This window comes from Vulpes vulpes, chromosome 13 (assembly GCF_048418805.1).
Source record: "Vulpes vulpes isolate BD-2025 chromosome 13, VulVul3, whole genome shotgun sequence".
NCBI classification, from domain to species: Eukaryota; Metazoa; Chordata; class Mammalia; order Carnivora; family Canidae; genus Vulpes; species Vulpes vulpes.
The window spans coordinates 104,679,211-104,694,782 of record NC_132792.1 but is presented as its reverse complement, the minus strand read 5'-3'; the positions used below and the strand labels follow the sequence as shown (position 1 = coordinate 104,694,782).

Genomic DNA, 15,572 nt, shown 5'->3' with positions numbered 1-15,572 from the left:
TCAATTTCTAAAGAGGCTTCACATGTAGGCTTTCAGTGTTATCTCTAAATGGGGTTACCAGAGGATACCAACAGGATCAAAAGACAGGGATTTAATTATGAAATGTATTTATGCAAATGTACCATAATTTAAGAACTTTTGAAAAATATTTCTTCATTTTGCAAAATATTCTAAGAACTTTATCAATGAAGGTTGCTTAGGATTCTTAGTGTCAAAGAAGGCTGGGAGGAAAAATTCTAGATAAGGAAAAAGAAATTATTTTCCATCTTCACCTCCATAGCAAGAGAAATATTATTTCATAAATGAGTGTGAGATATGTCTGGGGTCTTGTGTTCTTGTGCATAAGAAGACTCCATGGTCTGTGGGCCTAGTAAGCATGAGGTGAGGAAGAAAGGATTCAAGGAGAATAAGATGCCTTGGCAAGCCTCCCCATAGAATGGATTCTGAACACCAAGAAAAGTACCCCTAAGGAAGTGCTTTTATCCACTTTTTAACATGTAGTGACATACCAAGTGCTGTGTCAGAATAACATCACAGAGAATAATGTGATAAAATACTTGCTAATTTTTTCCTAAGATATAAAATGGGAATTTATATATTTTTCATGTACACATGTACATATGAACACAAACATATTTGTGACCATTACAGGTAATCTGTTTTTCAGAGTTAAACTATAAAATAAATTTAATATGATTAATAATGATTATTGAAACACGGATTTGGAGCAAAGTAATGCTAGGACAAGTAATATGGTTGAGATTAGTCTTAAATCTGTCTAGAAGGGATTCCTACACAAGTGCCTTATTAGCATTGGGAAAAAGGCAGATTGTGGAGAGCATCAGGACACTGGAAGCATATGCAGGGTGTCTTCAAGTCCACCATTTGCCCATCATTTTTCAATGGAAGATTTCTCTTTTATAGAAGTAGAGAAAGATGTAATAGAAATCCTCTATGAAAATCAATAGAACATTCTTCTCAAAACCTATTTGTTGAGGAATTTATGGTCAGCCACAGAGTTCCAGTGGGCCATGACTCCATGTGAGTTAAAATATCAGGACCAGGCATGCATCATGGATTTTTTTTTTAACTTCGAATTATTTTAATATAGGTTTTCAGAGAGTCAGAAAAAAAAAAAAGATCTCTAATCAGATAAACAAATCAGGCAGAGGTGTGAATTCCCTCAGTAAAATAGATAAATAGGAATCAAATTCGTGTGTGTGTGTGTGTGTGTGTGTGTGTGTGTGTGTGTAGTTAGGGAAATAACAAGAGAAAGTGAGATTTTAAATTGTGTATATATTTCCTTATTTGAAAACTAATATAAAATAGTTTAATGAAACACTTTTAAATTGTTCTCTTTATTTTTCTCTCACGATTCTTTGTATAGTATAAAATGCACTTTTTAAAAAACTGGACATTTTAATTTACAAATAATAGTTATATTAAAAACTCTAGTGGAGTTCAATTTTAATTACCTGTGTATGGATCATCCACAATAGATTTAATTGTGGACTTACACTTTCTCTTTGGTATTCTGGTATTCTTTTTTTTTTTTTTTTTTTTTTTTTGTCTTTTTGGTATTCTTATGGCTTTTTTTGCCCTGATCCAGGATAAGTGATGCAAACTGATTTTATTATTAAATTCAAGGCAAAGTATGCTTTACAATTTTGGATTTTAGTGCAAAGGGTTTCTTCAATGTTGGTTTTTTCCTACAGCCTGAATAGGTAAATATTAACCCCATCACTATTAATGGAATTGTTGTAGACTTGGACTTAATTATACATAAGATGCATATTTTCTTTCCTTTCTACAATTAAAATATAGTAGTGTTCATGACAGCTGGTGCATGTATCTGAGCAACTGTCTGTAGCATTTACGTCTAATTTACAACTCATTTTTTCTTCTGTATCTCATGTTTTATATACCAGCATTAGTGCTATGATGGAAGACTAATGCCCTGTATCACACTCTTTAATAGCACTGTATCAGTCAGTGTCTGCTTTTATTTAGAGATATTTAGCAATATGTCAGCTTCACTTCTGAAGTTACTTGCTTTGATAAGAGAAATACTCTGGTTTTTGAAAAGTTAATATTTAAAAATTTTCTGACATAAGTATTTATTTCTAATATGATTCTAGATCATGGTTCTGAAAATAGAAGCTCTGTATAGGGTATGGGGAAAGCTTACTCTGACAGCGTGAGCTATTGTAGACATAAATTATGAAATACTGACATAAGATAATACATGGAATAAGTGGCCAAAATGCATTTCCAGGTGTGTCATTTTCTGTGGAAGGGATGATTCACTGCAGTAAATATATACATAATTTCTCTTAGAATTATCTATTATTTTCAATTAAAGTGTTTTGAAAAGCCATAATGAAGAAATGCTCATTAATGCAAAATCCAAAGTTTATTGTTTCTAGTTGGGGCTAAATTTTTAAAAATATATGTAAAATTGGATAAAACTGTGATGGTGCTAGCAGTACTTATAAAAAACAACGTTGACAATTTTTAACAAGGAAAATTCACTAGAATATCTGCACATTATGATTACTTTTCCTGAAAGAAATGCAGAAATATAAACAGATATCCATCCAGATGTGGTTGATTCTTTTTCGCCACATCACATTATTAGCTATTATTAAGAGACATGCAATCAAGTTGGATAGATATTTCTTGAAATGATGCATGGTATGCAGTGCATGCTTTCATTGTGCTTCCTGCCATTATGGAATAATGCGTCTTATTTGGAAATACAATGATCATTTCTGTTGACTCATGCTCAGTCAGCTTATATAATAACACCTCTATTTTGTGAATCATTTCAGATTTCAGAGAGCTATGCCTTCCTACCAAGAGAAGCGGTGACACGGTTTCTAATGAGCTGCTCAGAGTGCCAGAAAAGAATGCATTTAAACCCAGATGGAACAGATCACAAAGGTAGCCACAGTGTCAAATAGTGAGATTTAAAGTAATTTTATTCATAATGTCAATTTATATCCCACATTTTTATAAAAATGTGGTAGACTGAAACAGTTCAACAAGTCAGATCATCTCATTTATTTGAGTAGGAGGCAGTGAATATTGAGTATCTACTTACAGAATGATTCTGTGCCCATTTTCAGAAGAAAGGCAGTTTTGACTGTGGCAACTAGCTTTTTTCCTATGATAGTGTTTTAATTTTCATATATTGTGTGTATTCCATAGTATTTTAAATGTACTTAGCAAGGAAATGGATGTTCCATTGGTGTCCTTTTAAATCTACCAATTCCTTATTTCTGAAAGTGATGAGTAGCGTGGAGCTCCTTCACTTAAAATGTTTACGTCGTTACAATTTGTCCTTAGCTCTCATTAAAAATTATTTAGATGGTTTTTCTAATCTATCAATTTCTCTCAGAGTTTATATTAGTCTCAAAGGTACTTTTAGGCTAGTTCATTCCCATGTGTTGGGGAATGAACAGACAAAAAAAGAGAAAAATGAAAAAAACATACAAATTTTCTTTTTCACTCAACTAGCACATAGCTAAAGTAGGTATGCAGCAAAGGAGAAAAAAATACAAAAATACAAATAATTGTGCTTAATCACTATATGGGGTTCATCCACCGTTGTTGCTGGGGTATCAAAAAGCTTCCCTGTCGTTAGAAATAACTAATTTATCTGTAGTGTTAATTTGTCCCATACACTTTTGTATAGTTATTTTTTCTGCAATCCATCCATAATGCTACCAGTCTCCTAAAGACCTGGTATCTAGAATCCTATTTCAATTTGAACAAATTGGATCATTCTGAAATTACAGGTAGAATGCAGAATTACTTTCATACCCATTAAAAATGTTTTATTACAGATAATGGAAAACCTCCCACTTTGGTGACCAGCATGATTGACTACAACATGCCAATTACCATGGCCTATATGAAGCACATGAAACTGCAGCTGCTAAACTCACAGCAAGATGAGGTAAAATGGAAATATCTACTTCCAAGTCAGAATAGAGTTTGATAACCATGACTATTGTATTAAGCATGACGGCATTTTGAAGATGGTAATTTATTTTTTAATGAAAAGAATGTCACTAGGATTGCACAGATGGAGAAACAGGCAGAAACTTCTAGTCCTTGATAGAGTCCCTGTCTCAACACACCTACCTTAATGCTGTGTGGGAATGTGTTCATTCCCAAGAAAGACTCATTTTCCTTAATGGACTGCCATCAAGCTGGCTTTGGGAAAGTGCTAGAAAGTTCAGGGGAAAGTGTCCCAAATGAGTGAGTATCTAAGGAAAGTGTCCAAGCCTTTAGTACTAAGGTTATTTTGCCTGGAAGTAAAAAAAAAAAAAAGTCACTTAATAGGTATTTCAAGTATAATCATTGTTCCACCATCTAAATCTTTCATACATTTTAACATTCTTTTTCATTATTCTATATATTAGTTTGTCTACTTCTCTGCATTTTCTAGAGATAAGTTGTGGTGATTCTTCCTAATTAGAAGTATTTTGATGTTTCAAGCCATCCTGTTTAATTTGTACAGTAAGTATCTAGAAATGTGCTTACTGGCATGTATTAGACACAAATGCACATTTGTTGAATATTCTCTAGTATACTAATTAACTGTTCAATTTGGTGGAAGTATCCCAAAAGCAAGGACCAAGTTATATGTATTCCCCCAAAAACCTATAACAATAGGGGCTTTAGGAAGTCCTTGTTAACTAGTTAGTAGACATTAATCAATGGACACATTCAGATTATCAATAATAGGAATAGTTTCTCAAGCTAATACGTATACTCCTTCTTGAAATTTCTCAAGAACAGGAAATGTTAAATATTTTTCAAATAAAGCATTATTTGGTGAAGCATTATAAAATTCTTTCAATATTACTTTCTTGAGCTTTATTTAATAAAACTCATCTTTTTGTTTTCCTCTTTAAGCAGGTTTAATCTTAAAACTACATTTATAAAATCATTTTATCTTAAAAAACTATTAAGGATATATTCCATGAGAAGATCTGTATTTGTATAGTGGCAGTTTGGATTTCATATTACCAGATGGCTACATATAAATGATTAAATAAATAGTAATAAAATCTTTGGGTTAAAGACATGAGAGACAACTAAAAAATATTAATGTCTATCCATCCCAGAGAATGGAAAAATTATTCCCATCATTTATTATATAATTGGAAAAAATTTAAAACCTCATAAACTAGTTAGAGCTGTCAAATTATTTGTAGGAAGCTCACTTAGATTTTGGTACATTTATTTCTAGGCTAAAAAGTAAGAAGATCAACTATGTGCCAACAGTACAGCCCACATATGCTGAATCTTTCTGGCTTCTAAAGAATCATAAGTATTTCATACAAAGAAAGTGGATCCTTTTAATTTATAACTGGATTAGGAAAATAACTTTCAGCCTTACATTTTGGAGATACCAATTGGATATACACAGCCTTAAAAATATTCAGATAAGCGACTAGATTATTTGCAAGATTCTAGAAGTTGTGATTATTGAAAGATAGGAAAGTGGTTAAGTAAATCATACTGAAAAGGAATTCAAGTGAGATAGTTCTTTGTGCTCAGGTATATTTAAATTTTAATGTGTGAATTCAATTAGTTCAACCAATATTTACTGAGTACCTTCTATGTGATTGGCCTTCTTGTAGACAATAGAGATAAACAGTGAGTAAATTGACAAAAATATTGCCTATAAAGTTTAACCTCTAGTCAGGGTTTGGGGGGCTAAAGGCAGTAAGTAATGAAAGTATGTATATGAGAAGATGCTAAATGCTACTAGAGAAATAAAGACGGAATGGGGATCTCTTTAGGATTACAAAATACTTCATCCAATATAAGATCAGTTGACCTTCTTATAAACTGTTGACAGAGTTTAAACCAGGATAAATTTACTGGGAGAGAGCTCGGCAATAATCATTAAAAACTTTTAAAAGTTACTCATATGCTTTGACTAGAAATTTGTATTAAGGGATGTGATGAATGAAGCAAATTATGTATTAGGATGTTTATTACATTAATAATTGTGAATAATTGAAAATATTTTCAAGATCCAACAATGAAGGCTAAAGTCAGGCTAAGTCAGATCTTCAGTGTCCAATGTGGTAGCCACCAGCCCCATGTGGATATTTAACTTTAATCTAAAATTAATTAAAATTAACTAAAATTAAATTTTTTAGATTTTCAGTTACACTACCCATGTTTCAAGAGCTCAATAGCCAAGCATAGCTGGTAGTTATCTGCTGAATAGGGGATATTATAGAGCATTTCCAACAGCACAGAATGTTTTTCTGAACACTACTGGCTAAAAACTAACATTAGTGACATTCATGGAGCTTATTGAACTGCATGTTGCAGGACCTCGACCCCAAGATTCTGACTCTAGATGTAGTGTGTGACACCTGGTGATCTGAACTTTTAACAATAACTACGCTCACGCACACTAAAGTCTGAGGTGGTGCATTTCATAGAAAGGCTAATAATATAGGCTTTGAGTTGATTTGAGCACAAGGCAAATGAAAAACAGAACAAAGATGAGATTGGTGAGAGTGGTTTTCAAGCAGTCTTATGGAAAACCCTTTATGTTTGATTGAGCAGCTTACACATTACTTGGTAGATTTGGATTGACTTGAATATAGCTGCAAATTTATGAGCAGAGAAGAGGCACTCTCTGAAGTGGAAAGATTAATTTAGCAGTAGTCAATAAATAGGACTGGTGGGGAAGAGATTGGAGGTGGGTAGAAAACTAGGAGACTATTATTAATTGTTCAGAAAATGGGAAAATGAGATTAAGGCAATAGCAATAGAAATTAAGAGTCACATGGTACAGACTCTTTTGAAGTAAAATCTGGAATTAAAAACTTAAATAAAATATGGTATAGATCAGGGATCAGAATTTCAAGCAACTGTCTTAAAAGGAAAAAGACTAGGGATAAAATTATTTATTACAGTAAAATATTTATTCTAATTTTTAAAAATTAAGTGTTAGGGACGCAAATGCTATGATAGTTGGCCAGGGCTTTCATTATGATAATATTTTAGTAACATAAGGAATAAGGTCACATTGTAAGATGTGAAGACTCTCTTTCTGGTTGTCATACAGAGTAAAATACTCACAGAGGGAAAAATTTAGATGAGTCGCCAGCAGATGATTATGAATAAAATAAAATACTTAATATATCAATCAAGTTTTATGATTCTTCACTCTTAGAAATCTTCAGTAATTTCTTTCCAGAGTGAGTAGCATTGTTTCTAAGATGATAATAAAAAAACACAATATTATACTTTATATACTTTTGCCACCTCTTATTAAAAGATAGTAATCTAATCATTTAATAATTGGAATATAACTTACAGAATGAATGCATGCACTTAGTTTCATTAAAAGTTTTGGATAACTTATATTCTAATAAGGAGTAGAATTATGAAAACTGAATTATATTTCATAGGAAGTCATGGAGGAAAATATTTAAGGTAGTCACAATCATTAAGCCACTGATGATGATAAATAGAATGGTGAATCTTAAAAAATAAAATACATAACAGGTACATTTGGTTATATAACCAGTTAATTTATTGTCCACATTTCTTACAAAGTGTGCTGATAAGAGTGTTATTTATTGGTGATAAAATGTGTATTGATTATCCATAATGTGCTACAGCAGTTTCTATAATCATTCTGTGGATCAGAGATTGTGATCTCTTTGCGTCTAGTTTTTCTTTAAACACACATACATTCTCACATACACATACATTTTACATACACACCTGCATTCACATGCACACATAATATATATCAGGTGGTATATATTGGAAATGATATTTTACTGGATTACATATTGTTAGCTATTTGTAGTATATATAATAAATGCTGATTCTAAAGACCATGTTTATATAGAATACACAGCTACCTTACAAACACATGTTGGTCATCTTTACCATTATAAATACATTTATTTTTTGTAAATGTTCATAAAATATAATTAGTATGAGTCCTATTATATACTGCAGAATTTCCTGTATGTTCTACATAAAAATATTAAACAGCTTTGCTTTTCTTATATATCTGACATTGTTCTAATTACCTTAAATATTATTATATTTCCTTAATCTTTATATAGCCCTATGAGATTAATGCTATTATTTCCATTTTATAGATGAAGAAATTGAGGCACAGAAGTTAGGTAGCCTATGTAAGGTAACACATCTAAGTGACAGAGCCTCGATCTAAATCAGTCAGTCTGGCTCTAAAGAATGTGCTCTAAAATACTACCATATCGTAGACACTATATATAGTATATATAATAAATATGTCACTTACTTACGTGTGCATATATATGTATGTATATGTATATGGTACACACTGATAATGTTGATGTGCACATTGAATTGTTATTTTTTTCTCTTTTTAACATATATATTTATTTCAGATGCTTTGGATTTTCTTAGAATTTAGAATTGGCGAAAACATAATGTACCGAGAGAGAGGGCATGCCGCCGGGAGAAGTCTATGTGGCTGATTGCCCAGAGGCCTCGCAGGGTGGCATTTCCTTGCTGAATTAATGAAGAGCTAGTGCTACTCAGTAGACCCAGACATGATCAGACCTTTTGTAAAGGAAGGACACCAAAATCACCTTGACCTGACCTATGGATCAGAATGCCAATTTGTTAGTCTACTAGAATGTTCCTGTCCCCTAACCATAGCAACTTCTTTGCTGATACCAAGATGTCATTTATGAAGCCAAGGTAACTCTTCCTATTCAAAGAAGCTATTTTCTCAAGTCTGAGTTACTTCATATAAATCCCGGTTCTGGTGTATATAATACTGGGATACATTCTTTAACTGCTCTGTGCCTCAATTTCTCAATCTGTAAAATTCAATGAATCCTGGGACAGGTGGTGATAAAGTTGAAGGGAATGAACAAATATAAAGAATAATTACCTGGAACCGAAATAGCACTACAAGTACAGCTACTGCTAATTATTATATTAATCCTAAACCTTCAGATCAGACATTTACAAACTAAAGTCAAACCTGGTGATTTTGATTAAATACTTGCAATATGTATGTCACAGCAGGTTCCTCAGGCCGTTCTGCCTACATAAGTGTACGACTGGCCGAAAATCAGTTCTCCTACAGGAGTTTGCTTCAGTGAAATGGCTACAGCAAAATATTTTAGGATTTGGATTAAGTTAGTTTTTGACAGGCTTTGATGAATTGGGCTTTTGGAAAACAGGCCTTTGTGTAATTTCACCACTCAGTGAACTGGCTTTTGGCAAATGGATCTTGCACATTTCTACTTAGAACTTCTTTTTGTGTTATGGTGTATATTCACTTGTAAGGAAAGAAGGGATGTGATAAAACTTGCTCTCAGTAAATGTGGATTTTCAATATAGCCATATAAGCTTGTCAATTATTAGAATCCATCCTGCTTGTCAACGACAATTTTTTGGTTAAGGTTTTCATATTGCATCCGAAGATTTTTTTTCTTATAATATTTTATTAAGTCATTTATTTTTAGACTCAAAACACATAATTCTCCATATGTTATACTTTGTGATTTGATTCTTTCTAGGAAGTTTTTTTTACTAATTAAAAAAATACATTTTTCATTATTTTGGATAATTCCCCAACTATATCCTTCCTAAACATGTTATTTTACCTTTTAAATCTGCGTGTACATAGATACATTGTTTGATTTTTCACAAGTTTTGAAATTCCTTAAAGGGAGAGATTATTACATTATTTGTTATTTCAAGGATCTATAAATATGTAACATGTTTTATTGAGTTCTGCGAAAGCTTACTTACTTGCTAAACTCTAATTGACCCCGTAGATAAAATGGTCACTATTTGAATGTTATATTTTATGATGCTTGATGATATTTTAAAACCATTTTCAGGATGAAAGTTCAATAGAAAGTGATGAATTTGATATGAGTGATTCAACGCGGATGTCAGCTGTGAACTCTGATCTTAGCTCCAATCTTGAGGAAAGAATGCAAAGTCCTCAGGCTCTTCATGGCCAGCAAGATGGTAAGCCTTTCAAACTGAACAAATAAAACAACAAAAACCTGAGTCAGAGTCAGAATGTATTAAAACAACCATCTTATTCTCTTGTGCCAGTTTTTAATGTTTCTACAGGGACTTTTTCTGTATTCTCAGGTTCTATTATCCACTTTCATTATTTTTGGATTCAAGTACTTTGTTCAAAAGTAGGGTGACAGACTGATTTATAAACAGATGTTAATCATAAAAATCAAGCTTGCCCACGTTTTGCTCCCTGAATACAAAACGTGTTGTGTCAGTGTAGTTTTGGTTTCTGTGATGTTTCCTAGCTTTGCTTTCTTGAGCTATAATAATTAAGCATTTAAAAATGATCAAAAGAGTAATTTGGATGTTTTAATTTTCCTAAAAGACAAAATTGTAATTAAAAAACAGTTTTTATAAAAGGACAGTTTTATCAAAGTGATTTTGCTGGGTAAGAAGATTTTTTTATATAAATTTATTTTTTATTGGTGTTCAATTTGCCAACATATAGAATAACACCCAGTGCTCATCCCGTCAAGTGCCCACTTCAGTGCTCGTCACCCAGTCACCCCCACCCCCCGTCCTCCTGCCCTTCCACCACCCCTAGTTCATTTCCCAGAGTTAGGAGTCTTTATGTTCTGTCTCCCTTTCTGATATTTCCCACACATTTCTTCTCCCTTCCTTATATTCCCTTTTACTATTATTTATATTCCCCAAAAGAATGAGACCATATAATGCATATAATGTTTGTCCTTCTCCGATTGACTCATTTCACTCAGTGTAATACCCTCCAGTTCCATTCACTTCGAAGCAAATGGTGGGTATTTGTCATTTCTAATGGCTGAGTAATATTCCATTGTATACATAAACCACATCTTCTTTATCCATTCATCTTTCGATGGACACCGAGGCCAAAGTTTGGCTATTGTGGACATTGCTGCTATAAACATCGGGGTGCAGGTGTCCCGGTGTTTCATTGCATCTGTGTCTTTGGGGTAAATCCCCAGCAGTGCAATTGCTGGGTCGTAGGGCAGATCTATTTTTAACTCTTTGAGGAACCTCCACAGTTTTCCAGAGTGGCTGCACCAGTTGGGTAAGAAGATTTTTGCTGGGATTTTGAGTTACTTTATTCAGCTGTAAAGGGAAAAAAAAAATCATTATCTCTTATTCTTGGGTCTATTGACAATTCCTGAATTTCCAATTGTTCTTGATAGGAAGAAAACTACATATATAAAGAAAGTAGACTGGACAGTTAGTTTTTTAGGTCTACTATTTGTACAGATCTTTAAAAATTATCTTTGTAGATTTCTATCTTTGTAAGTATAGAATTATGTATGAAAGTTAAATTTGAACCTTACTATGGTAATTGTGAGTGAAAATGAAAGGTAATAAATAGAAGGCAAATGGCCAGTTTTATTCAACATTAGTTTGTTGTTCCTGTAATTAACAAGTTTACATGAATTTTTTTTGACTGAAATTTTGTGCCTACATCTGTAGGTAGGGAAATGAAACTTTTTTCTTGCTTTCTCTGACACTTGCTATTAAAAACTGGTTGTAAAAGATTGCTGCATTTCTAGCTTCTGTTAGTGATCTGTTTTTGCTGTCAAGATATAGGAAATCCCTAGTCTGGGTGACGGACACTGAGGTGGGCACTTGACGGGATGAGCACCGAGTGTTATTCTATATGTTGGCAAACTGAACACCAATAAAAAATAAATTTATAAAAAAAAAAAGAAAAAAAAAGAAATCCCTAGTTTTAAGTGTACCAAAAGTTCAAAACACATGGTGGCTAGGGTGTTTCTTTTTCACACTTCAGATTAATCTAAAAGATATTGGTGTCCTTGGCATGAATTACAAGGAAGGAGGAGTGCATCAATCAGTTGGCTTTGTTGTTGTTGTTGTTGTTGTTATTTATTTATTTATTTAATTATTTATTTTGATCGGTTGGGTTTAAAAAACATCTCACCCACTAGAGTAGCATAGCTATTGGGATAAAAAGGATATTTACCTGCATAATTTCTAAGAATGAAATTTTTGTGGTTTGATTATCTTTTTTCTTTTATAATATGAATGGACATCTTTTACTCATATTTTTTATTGGAAATTGTTTAGCACTGACATCCTAGAATAACAGAAATATATATCAGTGATATATTTTTCACTCCATTTGTATTTATTAGTGTGTTTTGCTTATTTGTACCACGCTCTTTTTTAGTCTATAATTCTGGAGAACGCAAGAGGCTGTGTCCTATGATGGAAGTTCATGGTTTTCTTGTTTGAAGTCGTCAGTTGTGGATCTTTGGCTAGGGAATAGCTAATGTGATACAAATTTACATTGATTTTAATAAAATTCAATGGAATAATTTCAAATATTATTTACTCTGAAGGGAAAGTGCTTCTTCATCATGTATGGATGTATGCCTCAAGGATAGGGACATATCTTGTCATTTCTTCTGTAGTCTAAGCCTAAGTCTTGCCTAAGTCTTCCCTTGTATAAATGCCTTTTCCACACATTTCTCACTGAGTTTTCTTTTACGAGCCCTTCTTTTCTTCTCCTACATACGAGTCTGCTGTAATGAAAGTCATCTTTAGAAAGCCTCCAATGATCCCATTGTGACCTTAAATTCAGTGTCCCATGTCTCTCCACCATTCCCACAACATATTTTCCAGCAAAACTCATTTAAAAAGTTGTCTCATTATCTCTGCTTTCTCCCCTCTACTCTTTCTGCTCATCTCTGGTAGGCTTTCATCCTTGCCACTTCACATTGGAGAGCCCTAGAGTGTAGCCCTCAACTCTCTCCTCCCCTATGTTCACTCTCATGTAGATGTTCACATGGAATCATGTAACTTTTAATGCCACCCATTTACACCCTGATGAATCCCAAATTTATTTCTCCAAGCCCTGGTATCTTTCTTGAGTTCAGGACTATCTCCTCCCAGAAACCTAAATTTTAATATTCTTTAGAAGATTTATCATTGTATGAAATATTATATTTCTTATTTATTAGCTGTTTCTCTTCTAAAATACAACTGCTGTATTAATGAATAGATCTTATGCTTTTGCTTTTCCTCAGTTGCTCCATTAGAGGTGGTTCTTACTTGCCCCATTATTTAAAAAATGAATATATAATTTTATCATCATTATTTGACACATAAGCTTTACCTATTCTTTTAACTTTTCAAAAAATTTCTCCTTTCTCTTGACAGTAGCATTATCCTAGGTAATCTGCATTGACGAACTACTGTATCATTCTATTTTCCCTATACTTATACACACATATACACACATGAACACACCCAGGCATGCACACAAATATATGTACATACTCAGAAGATTTTATCATTCTTTTATAAAAATAAGTTTATATTGTTTACACAATTCTGTATCTTGTTTTTCTCATACAATGTCACCTTTTGTTTAGAGCTTCCTATATACTAATATATATATGTATATTATAAAAATGCATATATATATATATATATATATGTGAGTGTGTGTATGTGTATAAAATGGTGAGCAATGACATGGCCCCTACCTTCATGTAATATACAATCTAAAGGAATAAAAGTATACATGATATCACTCACATTTGATTACTTTTCACCTAACCAATGTGGGGAAATTCCAGTCTCTATAAAAATAATAATTCATAGTAGTAAAACTTGTAGTTTGTATCTATCTTCCTTAAATAGTGAAGACTCTGAGTGCTAGACATATACTGGATCTAGGGTGTATTACTTTCTTGTACATGGTGTACATTGATATTTGAGAGACTAGGGACTTGTGATATAACAAATCCAATTTTGGGTGGGCAGTCCACATGCAGCATCAACCTAGAATAGTCTAGTCCAAAACTTCTCAACTTGGGCACTACGGACACAGCATTCATTGTTGTGGGGGATGTTCTGTGCCTTGTAGGGTGTTTCACAGTGTCTCTGGCCTCAACTCAGTATGTTAGTATTAAAATCTGTCTCCCAGATTGTAACAACCAGAAATGTCTCAAACATGGCAAATGTCCCATGGGGGTTATATCTCCCTAAGTTGAGAACAACTTGTATAGACAGAGAAGGAGGGTCTGGGTAAGAATCCAGTAAGATAGAGATTAAAGAGACCCAATGAAGAGGAGTTTGGAAGTGAAGATTGGAGAAGAGTCTAGGAAGTTCATTCAGTCCACTTTCTGAGATAATGGAAGTGTTCTATATTCATGCTGTCTAATACCATAGTCACTGCCATGCTGCAGCTGTTGAGTACTTGAAATATTGCTCGTACAACTGAGGGACTAATGTTAATTTTCATTTGATTTAATTTTAATTAATGTTAATGTTAATTTAAATAGTTGCATGTGGATGGTGGCCACTGTATCAGATGTGGAGTCTAGAATATTGTTTTACTCTGACTTGGCAGTTAAATGCCTTTCTCTGTAGCCATGGGTTTGATGTATCTAAAGTCTTCAGAGAAATTGTTGGTGAAACTCATATTTTAACAGTCAGCTGGAACCCCAGCTTAATATATGAATAATATAACATTTTAAATATTATTTTTTATTTTTTATTAGATTTTATTTATTTATTCGTGGGAGACATGGTGGGGGAGGAGAGAGAGGCAGAGACACAGGCAGAGGGAGAAGCAGGCTCCATGCAGGGAGCCTGACGTGGGACTTGACCCCGGTTCTCCAGGATCATGCCCTGGGCTGAAGGCAGTGCTAAACTGCTGAGCCACCCAGGCTGCCCACATTTTAAATTTTAAATTAAAAGGTTCTATTTTCTTTAATACTAAGTGATTAATTTATTATTGTAAAGAAATTGAAATATTGTGATTTTTAGAAATCCTTCCCTATAATTATAACACAGGTAGGTATAACAATGTTTTTGTTAGGCATCATATAAAATGGAGAGTTAAAAATTCCTTTTTAAAGTTTTTTTTCCTCACTGTGCTTATGAAATATTTTCAATCTAATCAATACCAAGGGAAGAAATATAAATTCATTTGAGGGATACATGTATACTGTGTGTGTTGGAGAAAAAGAGGAAAAGAAGAGAAATATCTTGCCTCTTGACATCAGGCTAGATAATTAGGTAAGGTCAAGAAGACACAAATCAGAATGAAGAATTTAGAAAAGGGAAAAATTGATGTATAATATTCAGCTTCTTTTGTTTATTTTAAGCTTATAATGCTTCTCTAAGTCAACAAAATATAAAGGTAAAAAATGTGAAAAATCTCTGAATCCTAGCATAGTATTTAACCTATTTTGCCTTTAAAATACTGAGATATAATTGACATATAACATCATATTAGTCTATGGTATATGACATAATGGCTCACTATAGGTATTTATTGTGAAATGATCACAGAAAGTCTAGTTAACATGCATCACCATACATAGTTACATTTTTTCTTGTCATGAGAACTTTTAGAATCTTCTGTTTTAGCAACTTTGAAATATATAATACAGAATTATTAATTATAGTGACCATGACATAAATTATATCTCTAGAATTTATTTATTTTATAACTGGAAGCTTGTATCTTTTAGCCA

General features: G+C 32.9%; 1 protein-coding gene across 12 annotated transcripts in view; it reads left to right on the top strand.

Moving 5' to 3' along the window:
- NOL4 (nucleolar protein 4) overlaps window positions 1–15,572 on the top strand; it is a 391,120-nt gene that overhangs the window by 115,264 nt on the left and 260,284 nt on the right. For all 12 annotated transcript variants that reach the window (XM_025996936.2, XM_072732138.1, XM_025996935.2 and 9 more), the window contains 3 exons: window positions 2,832–2,943; window positions 3,849–3,961; window positions 9,909–10,041. In XM_025996936.2, coding sequence (XP_025852721.1) covers window positions 2,832–2,943; window positions 3,849–3,961; window positions 9,909–10,041 — 358 coding nt within the window. The remainder of the gene's footprint in view (window positions 1–2,831; window positions 2,944–3,848; window positions 3,962–9,908; window positions 10,042–15,572) is intronic.